Here is a 15,393-nt window from a genome sequence, read left to right as displayed (position 1 = left end):
TAACGTCCTCCCCAAAAACATTTCTAAACTTAACTAAGAGACTGACAAAAAACAATGGCTTTGTCCAAAACATCAATGTATTGTGTTGAAGAGATATATTTAAAAGATAGTAGTAATCAGTATAGTGTCCATTCTGCACAGGCTCCAATTAATGGCAAGGGAAATGCTGCTGAACGCTTAGATATGGAGGAATAGGTGCTCTGCTGAATGAAACAGCAAAGAAGCACCAGCGCCAACTTTGGGAAATAAACCACGTTTAGATTTATACAATAGGAGCAAATTGAGGATGTGCACTGAAGTCCGACTCGTAGACAGCTCTTGGAGAGTAAAGGATGATTCTGGCGGTAAACTGACATTGTTTCTTCTACATCGGTAAGAACAAAGCTTTTAATCTAAAGGTTTTAGGAGCTGCTAACAGTGCAGAAAAGCCCAAACACCGTTTAACTCCAGAAACTCCAGAACAGTAAGATGACCACATTAGCCACGGCATCACCCAGATCTCAGGACAGATATTGTATTATTTGTTTTTTAAAGGAGTTGGCAACTACACTAACACTTTCTGGTAAAACACTGCCTCCTGGTGGTGAAACTTCGGGTTAAGTTTGCAATATGTGAATACAAAAAGTACCTTTCAATCAGTTTTCTTCTGACATTTCTAAAAAATGGCAAGGATAGAGTAGCAAAATCAGGAAAATTGTTAAACACATACCTTTAATCTTGAAAGTGTGATTTGCACATTACTCTGAACTCAGAAAATTTGAAACAATAGTTAATATAAAATAATGATATAAATAATACAGTATAAATATAAATAACCCGCAGCAACAGCGGACACAGCTCAGAAAATTAGGTTTAGCTTTAGGCCGAAATATTTTAAAAGGAAAATAATTAATAAGACCCCCCCACCCCACCCCCCTCTCTCTTTTTTTCAGTTTTTCTGAGTGTTAAAAACTCTAATGAGGAGAGTTATTGATATTAACACAATCTATATCTCTTACTCTTACTGTGTCACTTGCTCTGGGTGAGAATAGATAATGCACTGAAAATGCAACTATATAGTGTTATATTTAAATAAAGACTGAGGTGCTTTCTGAGACATTTATAGCTGGTTTATACTGTCATGTTTTGTAATCTGTAATACTGAAATGTGTCTGGCAATTGAATAGTCCTTGTGGAACTGAGTCAAACTGCAATGTGTGTGTGGGTTTAATTGTTCTTGGACAACAAAAGATCATTATGGTGTGGATGAATAAGATGCATCAATGTGTCACAGGATATGCTGACAGTAACAAAATATCAAGCTTAAATGAAAGTTATCAGGTTATATGCTTAGGGAAACATACAGGGTTAATATGCAGTGCACAAAAGAAAGAGGGTTTACTGTGGGGACAGAAGATTTAGGAGTATTGAGCTAAAACACACAAACACAAACAGCTGCAGTAATGGTAATTTCCTCAGAGACCAGATCTTATTTTATTGTTGAATTTGGGGGGCATGAAGCAAAAGAAAGGAAGAATTAATCCCAGAGCACAGTCATGCTGAAGGCAAAGATGGCCTAATAATACCAGGGAGAAAACCAACATCACATTGTCAAAGGTATCTTTCTCACTGGTATCATTATGTTTCTTTTTATGTATTTTATTTGAGTATTTCTAGGACAAACTGTGATGGAAAAACAAAAGCTCTCACACTTACACATTCTTCTCATAGCTCATGTATTAATTATAACAATAGAAAAAAATGTGAAAGCAAAACAAGCACTGGCCCTTTAATGCACCTCTACGTAAAGCACCGGGAATATGGTCAATTCAACCGGAAGTCTCTTGATTCTAAGCGTTAAAGTATTACATTCCCATCCCGCTTCTTGTTTACCTGCATGCTTTATAATTTTTATTTCAGTGGCAACTCTTACTTTTATATAAATATAAAAATATAATGCTTTAATAATTCAATTTTATTGTAGCTTTATTCGCTAAATGCCCTTTATTCTGAAGTTTTCTCGGAAGTTGTGTATTTTTCTGCCTCTTCCAGTCACAGAGGGAACCGAGAAACCAGACGACAACAAAAAGCGCACGAGACATCACAGACGGCAGGAAGCGTCTCTTGTTGTGTTTAAAGGTGGGTGAGTTTGTTTTTATGTGTCGCAAATATCATTTTATTAACAGACGACGTCTTATCATTAAAGTATCCTAATAAAAGGGTTGTTTATTTAAGGGAGCAGATACACTAAAGCTAGGTTGACAAAGGTGCGCGCGTGTGCGCGCGGTTCTCTCAGTGTATTTAAATAACCGCGCGCCACTAGCGCTACATTTCATTTGTGATGTTTGGTTAGCATCTTCCTTTGTCAGACAGGCTATCTGCATGTCTTTCTGTCCCCCTCTCCTTTTGTGTTTGTGTGTGTGGTGCTTTGTTATGTATGACTCCTGAGATTAATTAGTAGACTTCTCTGCTTGCACTGGTGTATTTGCACCTGTGTCGTTTATTGTGTGTTTGCTGAGGGATTCATTGGTTATGTTAATGGTAGTGTAGTTAGGCTACCAGTTAAACTGTTTTAAGACTTAGAGTCACACTCACCCTGACAATTTTATGACAGTTTGTCAAGCTAGACTCATCTGTCCTAATACTTGACAAATATAGCTTTTTTAAAATTGCTTAATAAAGCCATAATATTAAATACCATAAATCTCTTAAAGTTTTTTCTTTTTTATTATGTATTCTAACAATTCAATAACAATTCTGAGTAATTCTCTTGCTGTTGAAGTTTAGTAACTGACATGATTTGTGTGTTTGTTATCATCTCAGAGACTCAAAATAATAATAATGATTAGAAACAATAATCACACTACATTTGTCATCAGTTAAGTTGTAGTCCAGCTATTATATCTGCTTGGTTGGGATTTTCCTTTTGAAATGGTAAAATAGTACAAAAGAAAATGAGGATAAAACAGCACTTTAGCTCAAGTCTAAGGAATAAATCGTTTGAAATAACCAGCTTTACTAAATACAGGATAACGACACAGTTTAAACCATGTTGGCATGTAGTACAGCACACAGCCAAACAGCTTTTGCCGGCATGTGCTTTCTACAATTGTTTCTTTACATACAGCAGGCCTGTCCTGGTGTAGCTAAGCAGATGGATGATGGTGGGGGGTGAATGGAGGAGGGGCAAGGATGTTGCATAAATAAGGGAGTAATAGAGAGGAAAGGATGGGAGGAAGGTAAGAAGGAGGGGAACATCATTAAGGGGATCTGCAAGCAAGAAAAAAGGATTAAAAAAGCAGAGGGGAGTGAGACAGCAGGACAGAGTGCAGAGCTGAGGAAGCTGTGAGGGAAAGAAGTGTTAAAAAAAGTGACGATGAAGCAGGAGGACGAGGAGGGGTGTTTGTTGGAACGTGTGAGGAAGCAGAAAGCAAATGGACTTCACAGCATTTTAAACACAGTCATTAATGTGTCTGTGTTGGGCTGTTATTGTAGTTGACATGTACAGTAGCTGAGCAGCCTACTTCATCCACATAGAATGAGTCCACGTCCTCATCAGTAATATCAACAAAAGAGAAAAAGTATTGTACTCCCATACTCATTGTCATACAGCTCAGTGAAGTTATGCTGCTACTCACGATGTGCATTTATTTGATGAGTCATACATACACAGTGTGAGTTCAGTTCAGGCGCACCGTCCGTGGTTCTACTTAGATTTGCAACATCTGTTTTTTGTTTTTTTCACACTGAGGATATACACACACACACACACACACACACACACACACAAACGGAATAAACTAGGTGACTCATAACCAAAATAATTTAGTTGGATAAATGGTACTACAGACTGGAGTAAAATGTAAATATGTAAATATGATTTGGGGGTGCCCCTTTTAAGAGCAGTGGGCAGCCAGTAGGCTAGTCCCTTGGTCAGGGGAATTAACCTGACGTGTTTTCAGTTTGGGAAGAAACTGGAGCTACTGGAGGAAACTGGAAGAACAGATTGAAAAAGGAAGGCGCAGGTTTGAACTTTAAAAAGTTTCACTGTGAGACAACAGTGCTAAGCACCGAAGCATCCTATGCTCAGTCAGTTTCTCTCTTTTATGGTGTTCATTATTATTCATGGAGTTTTGCTGTCGCCAGTCTAGACCCAAACAGGTCAGGGTAGTATCCAAGATTAAAATCTTGTAATGTTTTCTTTCACATTTGTTGTCATCAGCTTGGATAAAATGTGCATCAAAGCTGGATGATGGTGTGAATCTCATCTTTCAGACATTATACTTTACATCCAGTCCATCCCGTTCCACACGTCTCACTCTTACAGCTTCTCCTTTTACGTCATCCACTTTTGCCTGAGGTGTTGTGTAATGCCTACTCTAGTATAAACAGCAGGGTGTGTGTGTGAAGGCAAAACTGAGGGAAGATGAGTTTCCATGGCAGCCACAAACTGCAACAGCAGCTTGTCATAGCAACAAGCATAGATAAATGCATAGATAGATAGAAAGCATTAAAGGGGATGTGTGCCTCTTTGTTCCCTTCTCACTTTCTCTGTATTGCCATTGTATCGTGTGTGCTGTCTTGGCAGTGTATAGATTAGTCACACCCACATGCCCTCCCCCTCCCCTTTTGCCAGGCATGTTCAATTCCAGAACAATCAGTGGAGCTCCACCCTCAGTCGCTGACATCACTGCACCCTGTGTGTTTGTCGTGCTGCGTTATGGCGGGGAGGGGGTTCAAAAACACGAGCATACCGTATACACCCGCAAACATTCCCACGTGCAGCAACTGAGCAGTGCAGTTTTATCTCATGCTAATTTATAGCACACACTGAACCCAGTCATCAGTTATTATCACGCGGTTGTTACTCTCAGTCAGCAGGATGGCAGCATAAGTCTCGACAGAAAAGGATGATTAAAATGTTTAACATGAATATTTTAGACTGCTGAATCTGCTTTTTTAAATCATGCTATAAAAATAATTACTAAAATGTCAGAACTGAACAGAAAAACATGTTAAAGCCCAGATTTGGTTCTTCATATATCTATGATAACTGACAACTCTCCAATTTTTTGGTCTCATATCCACTTCTGTCAGATGATCACTAAAAAAACTCAGAGCTGTAGTGCATGTGAGATATATCAGCTCAGCTATTTAGCTTCAGGCCTAAATGGATAAATAGCTACCCTGGCTGTAGTGTTTATGTTTCTATGCCAGTACATTACTTGCAATTGTGCTCTCCTCTTTTTCTTCTTCCTGCAGCCATTTATAGGAGTAAAAAAGCCTGGTAAAATCATATAAGCTCAAAGGCTGTTTTTAAAAAATGTGTATTACTGAGGCTGTAGTGGTGTACTGCACTGCGTGTAAGTGGTGCAGTGGCCTATATATTAAGAGTGTTAACTTGTCCAATTGGTTCCAATCTTGAGGCTTTTATTCATGTGAAAGTGTTTATCTTTGTATTGCAAATTGCCCAGTGAGTTTAAAAGCAGGTGGTTTGCACGGCATGAATAGAGGACATCATCATTTGTACTAAATCATCCCCATCTGAATGTAGCAGCGAAGGAAACAAGCTTTTTTAAAATGTTGGTGTTCATTGAACGTCTTTATCATTATTGTCAGTGTCTTATTTTCAGACCTGCACTTACATTTATTTTGTTGATCATTCTTTCCGTTTTTTTCTTTCTGTCCTTCTCAGATTTACTGCAGCTCTACCATGCCCGTGGCCTCCACCAGGACAGAGCCTGGTGAGACCAAACACTATACTCCACATCAGCTTAGCATCGCCACATGATTGTTTTTTTCTGTTTTCTTTATTCACAGCTCTCTCCTAAAATCCAGTTTCACAAAAGATTAAAAACCAGAAATATGAGAATGTGTTACTAATCTGAAAAATGGTGGTATTTGCTCTTTGTAAGCTAATTAATGATAACAGATGTTTTAGAGTTACAGCTACACTGTAGAATATCCTCCAGGAAAAGACTGATGCCCCCAAATACCAATATTTATGATAGCGCTGTAGTATATATATATATATATATGATGCTGGTTTGCTTACACCTGTGGCCTTTGATTACATCTGGTAATATCAAATTCAATAATATGAAAATACTAAAATAAATAAAAATGAAAAAATTACATAATTGCAGCTTGTTACATTGTAGCATACTTCCCTTGAATATGACTAAATATAGAAATTCTTAAATTCACTGCAGTTTTGTACATAACAGCACTGCTGTAGGCTGTATTTATGAGTCATAATCTAGTTTTCTTTCATTTTAAATTTCAACTTTAAACTTTAACCTTAAGGCAGCATTCCGGCTAACAAGCTGTGCTGGCAAGTTGAAATTTTCTCAAACTTCCAAAGCAAAGCAAAGCAATACATGTACAGTTCATTTCTCTAGCACATGATTTTAGCCTGCAGCTTTCTGTTTTCTTCTCTTTGTTCAATGTTGTCGTTCCTAAAGCCAAAAATGCATCCAAACAACAGACCGTGTGCCACCACACTCGGTAGTATGTTTTAAAGGAGACAGTACACACTGGGGGGAGTATTAACTGAATTTAAAGACAAAAAATGTCAATTTGAGGTCCTGAATGTCGGTTTTGATTGATTTGTCAGCCCTACAGTATCCCCTACCTGACACAACACACAGTCTGCAGCTTTTTTAACCCATGCCATTAGATTAATATGGAGTTATAAACTCATACTCGCGTAAGTATCTATTTTTGAAACTAAAAGGATGTTGAATTCCAATGAGGAATTTCCCTATAATGAGCAGAATTCAGACAGTTACATCACAGCTTTGTTAAAACCAGGAAGCCAGGTGCTTGTTTAAAGCAGAGTTACAACTATAGACACAAGCTCTGTGTCATTTGTTACTGTCTCATTTACCATGTTTCCCTTACTTAATGTTGTTCTTCCCTTCACTGTGTGTGTGTGTGTGTGTGTGTGTGTGTGTGTGTGTGTGTGTGTGTGTGTGTGTGTCACAGTGCCCCAAGTGTTGGACGCAATGAGCGACAGCACGGCCAGCTCCACCACAGCCAATGACCTGGACCTCATTTACCTCAAAGGCATCATGGAAAGCCCTCTGGTAGGCTTCACTCAGATGCACTCGTGCACACACATATTTTAAATTCAATAAATTTTGCTGCGCTTCTGTCATTCATACTTGCACTTGCAGCACGCTCTCATCTTTGTAACCGTGTTTGTATTTGTGCGTAAGGAGCAAGAGGAGAGCCTGAAGGAGCCACGGTTGTCACCCGTGAGGGAGAATAATGTGGAGCTCCTGCAGGAGATCCTGAGAGACCTGGACCCATTCACCAATCGTTCTGACACCGCAGCCGAGCTTGCTCGCATTCTCACGCAGCCTCACTTCCAGGTGTGGAACACACAAAGTCACACACACAGTGTTTCCCACTTTGTGTTTTCACTGTATTCCAGTCACAGAGGTGGTTAATTGAAGGAAAACGAATATTTCATGCATGATATTTTGTGCCTCAGTCTCTGCTGGAGACACATGATTCAGTGGCAGCTCAAGCATGTGAAAGTCCACCTCCCAGCCCATGTGACTTTGTGGATCATGAACCAGAAGACAGCCAAGCACACAACCACCTTCCACCTGATGCCATCCGCATGGTGGGCATACGCAAAATAGCCGGGGAGCATCTGGTAGGTTATTAGAATTTGGACTGTTTGCACCTTTTGTGTTTCCCATTTAAAAACATTCAGTTTGTGAAATAATAAATGCTTGTGTGGGTTGTATGCTGGTGCCATTTGGGTTATGGATGCAGATTTTTATTAGTGTTAATGATGGAGATAATAGCCAGTAATAACTGTATTCCAGGGTGTGACATTCAAGGTGGAGGGTGGGGAGCTGGTGATAGCTCGTATTCTTCATGGTGGGATGATAGACCAACAAGGGCTGCTGCACGTCGGTGATATCATCAAAGAGGTGTGTTGCTTTTTTCTTTTTTGTTTGTTTTTTGTTTTCCTTAGTTTCATTTTCAATTATCCTCTAATTTATTGGTTTATGGTGGAACCTTGCATTTTTAGTTCTATAGGATAGTTGTTTACTTTTTTCAGTGAGTTAGTATTTGATGAAGAATATACTTTTTGGTTTCCTGCTAAGACTATCCGTCCTATGAATGCAAGAGCCGACAGAAACATGTAGACAGCTACTGCAGACTGTTCAGAGGTAACGTCTCCAAAGCTCACTTTGTAAAGCATTATATTTCCATTGTTTCATCTACATTAAAATGTGTCTCACTGTGAGGTTAACAGGAGACCAGCTGAGACTCCAGGAAATCAGTGCACCTGGCCCACTGTCCCTGTGATTCTTGAGAGTGAAGCTATTTTTACAGCAGTAGCTGTTTCACATGTCTCCAGTTTTTTTTATGCTGTTCTGAGTTCCCGCCTGATTTACATATGAAGCTTACCGATATTACCGTATTACCGTATCAATCGTCTCGTTAAGCATTTACTTATCGACTCTTGTTCTCTTGTGTTTATTTCTTCTTGAGTGTCAACTTGTTAACCGCTATGACTCAAGGTCAGGCTCAAGCATGAAATGCCCCGGATTATTTGCGTACCTCCACAACTACCATAAGAAAAAATCTGTTGTTTATCGGCTGTTTATTGATCACGGCGTTCTGAAAGTCTAAATGCATAAATCTGTGTCCATACTATTGTTTAACCACTAGATGGCGAGGTAAACTATGTGTTCTTATGAAAGCATGGGGCAGAAACCCACAGCAGTTCAATCCCAATACTGTGCAAATGAATAGATCAGGAAAAAATAGCAAAAGTAAGGATCATTTGCTAGTGAAAGTTTGTTTTTTTGACATTTTATTCAGGGGTTTTTGGTGCTGCAGTTACTGGAGTTTCACTCCTGGAATCTGTGGAACTTTATTCATTTGAGTGGATGTTTGAGCAGATACTTACCTGTGTTTAAATACTCTGTGGTGTAGCTTGCTTGCACTGGGCAGGTCTATCCCTCCTGACAGGGCTATTGGGACCTGTTCTGGTGCTCTGTAGTGGGCTAACACCTTAAGAGTACATTTTCAGTTGTTCAATTTGTCCGTCATCTGCATAGTCCACAAGAGGCTTTTAATTTTTACATGCTTCAAAGTTCTGTAAATATTTAAGCCAACTGATCGAATTTGCAAATTTAAATGTAAAACTCTAGTCAGCTGTTTAAAACCCTTTCGCTTAACCTTTAAGACATGTAAGGAATCTTTTTTGTCATTACTCTTGTTGTCTACTTTACTGACAGGCGAATGGACGAGAAGTGGGCAGGGACCCCAGGGTTTTACAGGAAGAGCTGCAAGCAGCTAGTGGAATTGTGGTTCTGAAGATACTGCCAAGTTATCATGAATCCATACCACCTGTACAGGTGACACATAAACACACCACACACAGAATAGGCACATGGGGCTAAATCTATTCTCCTTATTTGTCAGGGTTTCTATTTATTTATTTATTTTTTGGTTATTAACTGAATTTCATTGTTAGAAACTTATTTTCATTAACACTAGAACCTTGTTTTGACCTCTGTTAAATTAAAACCACGTGATCTCATATTTCATGCCGTTTTAAAAATGGATTTCTTCATCAAATACTGAATTTTGGGGTGTTTGGGATCAAAAGAGAAAAGAAAGTATAACCATTTTTACATAGAACCACCAAGGATGTTATTTCGACCGCATAGAAACTGATGTAAAATCACTGTTGTGCCACATTGGGCTGCCTAGCAATACGATTGTTTACACACATTTTGACTTAAATGCTGCTGTTACATGAGTCAGAGCTAGCTATATGTGATTGATAAATAAATATGTAGGGGAATGTAGTTAGATGAAACATGAGTAATTGCTGCTGGGCTCAGGGTGGGATATTGAGCTGGGCAGACTGTGGGACCGAAGGCATGGAGAACCAGGTATGTAACTTGCTGTGTAGGGCAGCATAGGGAACTGAAATGAAAAGAGACTCCAGAGTGTGGGGAACTAATCCAAATAACTAAAGAGTGAAATCAAGAGAATAGCGCCCTGCTCACTTTCAGGCCTGAGCAGCACCTCAGCAGGTGAAGCTGCGGACTGAGGCAGGGTAGTGTGCAGGTTTGGTCTTAATTATATTTTTTAAGTGTGTAAGCTGTTGTGGTAGTTTTGTCCAGTCTTTGTTTATTTATTCTAAAGTGTGTTTTAAACTTTACAACCTGCAATTAAATTTTAAAACTCATTGATGAAACCATTCAAATCCCTCAAAATTCACCTTAAATCCTTGTTTTGCCAAATCTGACTTAAAATTAGAAAAATTTGATGAAATAAACAACTTAAGTGAACTTAAAAAATGGCATCTTTGCCATTACTGCAAGCAGCACCTCAGTAATGGCACCTGTGGTAACATGAACCCCTCCTAGCAGTTCTAGTCTTAAAGGGATTTTAACTTGGGATGCACCACTGAAATAAAGATGTGTACCTCTATGTATTTCTCCAGGTATTCTTTAAGTGTCACTATGATTATGACCCAGCCAACGACAACCTGATTCCTTGCAAGGAGGCGGGGTTAAGGTTTGAGACCGGGGATATCCTGCAAATAGTCAATCAGGATGATGTCAACTGGTGGCAGGTGACAGAATAGTATTTATGTGAACATGTTATAGCTTCCTGTGTGCACATTTTCATATCTTTGGATTGCTTTGCTAATTTTTTCTTCATTTGTTGTGCAGGCACGTCATGTGGAAGGTGGGAGTGCTGGGTTAATCCCTAGTCAGATGCTTGAGGAAAAAAGGAAAGCTTTTGTCAAGAGAGATGTGGAGCTGGCACCTGCAGGTAATATGAAAGAACGAATAAGGTTGTGATGATGGTGACTTTATTTTAACAGAGGGCCTGGATTCTAATCAAAGCATGGACGCAGTGTGTGTTTTGGGCCTTAATGAAATCATCTCACTATGGATGTAAAATATTATTAAAATACTGGTGGTTGCCAGTGTTGCTCTGCAGCCTCCTAGTGGATGGTATCAGTTAGATAATCATAGGTGACTTCCTCCTTGAATTATTGCATCACAAGATTTTCAGGAAACTTGAAGAAACCTTGAGGTCAGTGTCGCTGAGATTCAAACTCATCTGAAATTTTAGTAGCTGCACCTTCAAAATCCAAAACATTTCAAAATCCCACATTGGCACATTTTGGAGTTATAGCATTCACAAACGTGAGTGTCCAAGCTGCTGCCCTGCAGGGTGACGACAGAACTCCATCAGCCTTTTACAGCTTTGGGGTAAAAGCCAAAAATGTTTCATGAACACAACAGAATATGACCCATTTGTATTGAACTATATTAGCATATTATACTGTAAACAGAAATATAAATCGTTAATAAACATATGGCAGCAAAAAAAAAAGACTTCTGAAAGTGTTAAGTATTAAGTAGGTGTTCATTAAGGAAGGGCATTATGTTCACATGTCTGGTGTGTGTTGCTGCAGCCCATGGTTTATTGATTATTTGTCACTGCCGTGTGGTGGTGCACAAACACGCCAGGTACATGAAGTTTGCTCACATGTTTAAATTTCACAATGTGCCAGTGCACTGGTCTACAATGTTTTAAGAATATTTAGACTTAACTTTTTATAAGAAATATTTTCAATATAACATTGAGCATTATAGCATGAACCTGTATTAGATTACAAGAAAAGAAGTTTGAACATACTCCCACTTTCATATGTGGGAGTTACCCCAGTTATTATGGCATATAAGAACCATCGCTCTCTGATGTCCAACCTTTGTAAAAGAAAAAAGGTTTTCTTTGCTAAACGTTACCAGTCAATGATGTGTCATTTTTTACACTTCTGTAAATGTGAGATTTGCATAAGCATTCGAACAACTGCTAATTCAGTTCGAGTTCACAGAAAGGGTTTTGTTCTGTAAGGGAGCTCTTATCAGTAGATCCAGTAGATCTAATTCCCCTTTTAGAAGCACAAACATGAATATTAGAACTTAAAGAGGAAAAATTAAATGTGTATGAGACATAATATCTGGCAGAGACACATGCATGAACATGACTGATCATTACAAGCCAGCTTGTGGGCAAATGAGTACAAGTTAGTAGTTGTGAAACATGACTGATGCTCATAAATTACTTTAGTTTGAAGTTTGGCTTCAGTTCTCTGCCTACACTAATGCTGTGCTCCAACAATGCAACAGGAAATCTGTGTACTGGTGTTGGAGGAAAGAAGAAGAAGAAGATGATGTATGTGACCACCAAAAATGCAGGTAATAAAACAGGGCCAGGATCAGTTTAGCTCTGCTGGGGTAAAATATTCCTACTGCTTCGTCCTTACTTTCTGCTCTTTGTTCACCCTCAGAGTTTGACAGACATGAGATACTGCTCTATGAGGAGGTGGCCAAGGTCCCACCTTTCAAGAGGAAGACTCTGATTCTGATAGGTGCTCAAGGTGTGGGGAGGCGGAGACTAAAGAATAAGCTTCTACTGAGGGATCCACAGCTCTTTGGGACCATAATTCCATGTATGAAGTCTGATATATTCCATTGCCTTATTGCTTCTTATTGCTAAAGTAGCTAGAATTGTTTTTTTGTTATATTGAGTCGATCGGTAGGCCCACAAACCCCTATGCAGGAAGTTGATTTCGGCTCTCTGATTAAAAAACATCTTGATCCCTGATCCTCTGATCAGTCCCCTCTGCATCATCTGAGTCTCAGCCAGTAGATGGTGCAGAGGGGACTCGCTCAACCTGACTGCCTTCATGTCCAGATGTCTTCCCTGCTTCCCCTGATAGGAAAAAAGCTGACTAACTTTGCAGGTCAAACCTTTTTGATTGCACCTGTTGTGGCACTTGTTATCCTGGGATGGTTTCAGAGGCCTGTACAATAGGCCCCAAGGGAAGATATTACTGGGAAAGGCTAGAGCAACCTATTAGAGCTATTTGGACTAATATAGATCAATACTCACCTTTAATGTTTCTCAAAGGGTTGAAAAAGGAATGGCCACAGTTTAGACTTTAATAGCAGAAGATTTTATTAAAACAACTTTTCAGAGTGGGGTCTGCTACCAAATGTGGCAGACAAACTGACTAAAATGTCCACCATCCATCTAAAAATTTTTACATTTTGGGTTGGAGAGCTATGTTAGCTGGCTTGAGCTAATAAACTGATCATAGTAACTTCCCTTCCTTGTATTTGCGCAGACACCTCCAGAAAACCCAAAAAGGGAGAGCGAGAGAGTCGGATGTTTGCTTTCACTACCCGCAGCAAAATGGAAACAGACATCAAGAACGGGCGCTATCTAGAACATGGAGAGTATGAGGGCAACCTGTACGGCTTGAAGATCGACTCCATACATGAGGTGGTGGAGGCAGGGCGGGTCTGCATACTGGACGCCAACCCTCAGGTGTGCACATACAAGACTTTTCTGTTTTAGCAGTAATCATAAGCAGCAGCATCTTTACTGTCTTGTGTGAAAATTAGGGGCTAATTTGACAGAATCCTGTATACATTACACACATGCTTCTAATAGTTTCTATTGCCAGTTTATTAAAGTGAAATGCTCTAACTTACGTTGTGCTTGAGATGCTGAATCAATGTTGTTGTGCTATTGTGGTAAGCTGATTCAGCTGATTCAGATCACATCGTAATCCCATGACTACTTTATCTTAAATCTGTTTGACACAGTCAGTCCCATTCAGTCAGCATAGTGTCATGTGCCTCACTCAAGGGCATCTTATTAAGAGTACTGATAAAAGAAAACAGTCTTTCACTCTCGTCAGTCGGTAACTTGTGGTGGATTAGCCCAGTGGGTCAAAAAGTTTAGAGCCTGCAAGAGACTCTTTCAGTCTAATGTACTTGTGTTGATTTTGCTTGCGTGTCTTAATTTTAGTCTCTCAAAGTTCTGCGGACCTCTGAGTTCTTGCCCTACATCGTGTTCCTTCAAGCTCCAGAGTTCGAGGTGCTCAAGGCCCTAAATCAGTCAGCTGCAGAGGCAGGGGTCGTCACCAAGACGCTGATGGTAGGAATTGCTCACAGTACAACAATATGCACATAAAGAAGATGAATAACTCAGGAAGCAGCAAATAATGAGAAATCAGTCAAAGCAGAAGTCCTGTGATTAACAGCCCTGCTATCTGTTTTCCTTCACAGGATGAAGAGCTGCAGAGGACGTGCGATGAGAGTGCTAAAATCCAGACAGCTTATGGTCACTACTTTGACCTCAGCATTGTCAACGACAACCTCGACGAGACATACCGCACCGTCAAAGCAGCGCTGGAAACGGTTTCCAAAAACCCCCAGTGGGTCCCGGTCACCTGGGTGTTCTAGAAAGAGACGTGCTGGACTGAGGAGGGACAAGAAAGGAAGCAGGCACTGAAAATATTCCACTGAGTATAAATGATGGGTAATAACTTTACAGGATAACTTCTCAAATTTCCATAATTTAAACAGGATATATTTTCCGTGCTGCAAAGAAAGCGTGGAATTGAAGAAGGAAAGAGATGAACGAGGAGGTGGAAAAAAACCCTTCATTTCAAAAAGTGTGCATATGCATGTGTGTTCCTGTTTACATAGAGACTTCAGAGCAAAGACATGTGCCATTACTGATGATTATCATCAGATATTGTCATTGTTTACATTTTTTGCATTTAATCAGTGCCATCTCAGTGCAACTCAGTGCCATTAGGAACAAGCAAGCTCCATCTTTCACTTTTGTAAGTGTACAGTTTCTCATCATGAAATCAAAAATAGTTTCCCACTGCCTTCTACAGTAAATGTGGATGTTTTGCATAAAGGTTAAGTTGTATAAGGTTTCCTATCAATCCCCTCAATTTCCTATCAGTCTGGTGAGGCCGTCATAATCTTTAAAAAATGTCTCTTGTTCTGGAGTTGGTTGAAAAGTGAAAGGACATCTCTTTCAGGCTTTTAAAAAGATTTGATTTCAACTTTTATTGGTTAGAGACACTAATCACTGAGCAATAGCATCTAAATGGTACATGACCATCAGTGGCAATAACAGATTCAATTTGTTTGAAAAGTCAAAGTTAACATCACATCCAGACCAGGGGTCTCAAACTCCAGTCCTCGAGGGCCGGTGTCCTGAACCACGTATACCTGTTGCAACACAACTGAATACAATTAGTAGGTCATTAGCAAGAGTATAGCACTTGACTATAGAACTTGACTGCATGCAACCCCTAACCCTACTAAATTTGAGTAATGTTGTTTGGAAAAATGTACTTCTAAAAGTACTTTTATTGCTCCATGTTCATTCACTCATGAGCTGCTGTAACGTGAATCAAATAGCTGAATAGCCACTTCAGTCCTCAAGGACTAGAGTTTGAGACCCCTGATCTCGATCAAAACCTAGCATGAAACCTCTCAGCCAGGTTTAAACAGAAAGAAACATTTTTTCTAGATA

The 15,393-nt window shown here is 39.6% G+C and overlaps 1 protein-coding gene across 2 annotated transcripts; it reads left to right on the top strand.

The window, feature by feature from the left end:
- The first annotated feature begins 1,820 nt into the window (after window positions 1-1,820).
- On the top strand, window positions 1,821-14,796 carry mpp2a (MAGUK p55 scaffold protein 2a). 2 transcript variants are annotated; one of them, XM_082530063.1, is made up of 14 exons: window positions 1,821-2,118; window positions 5,675-5,723; window positions 6,967-7,067; window positions 7,200-7,355; window positions 7,478-7,645; window positions 7,821-7,928; window positions 9,249-9,368; window positions 10,469-10,600; window positions 10,701-10,803; window positions 12,174-12,242; window positions 12,335-12,496; window positions 13,175-13,377; window positions 13,864-13,992; window positions 14,124-14,796. In XM_082530063.1, the coding sequence occupies exons 2-14, from the start codon at window positions 5,693-5,695 to the stop codon at window positions 14,298-14,300; spliced, it is 1,659 nt and encodes a 552-aa protein (XP_082386189.1). In that variant the 5' UTR covers window positions 1,821-2,118; window positions 5,675-5,692; the 3' UTR covers window positions 14,301-14,796. The 2 variants fall into 2 exon arrangements, with proteins under 2 accessions (XP_082386189.1, XP_082386190.1); XM_082530064.1 differs by having other exon boundaries at window positions 13,919-13,992; window positions 14,124-14,214.
- Window positions 14,797-15,393: the final 597 nt, after the last annotated feature.

The sequence above is a fragment of the Aulonocara stuartgranti genome (assembly GCF_965226115.1).
Source record: "Aulonocara stuartgranti genome assembly, chromosome: 4".
NCBI classification, from domain to species: domain Eukaryota; kingdom Metazoa; phylum Chordata; class Actinopteri; order Cichliformes; family Cichlidae; genus Aulonocara; species Aulonocara stuartgranti.
This window is presented reverse-complemented; position numbering and strand designations above follow the sequence as displayed.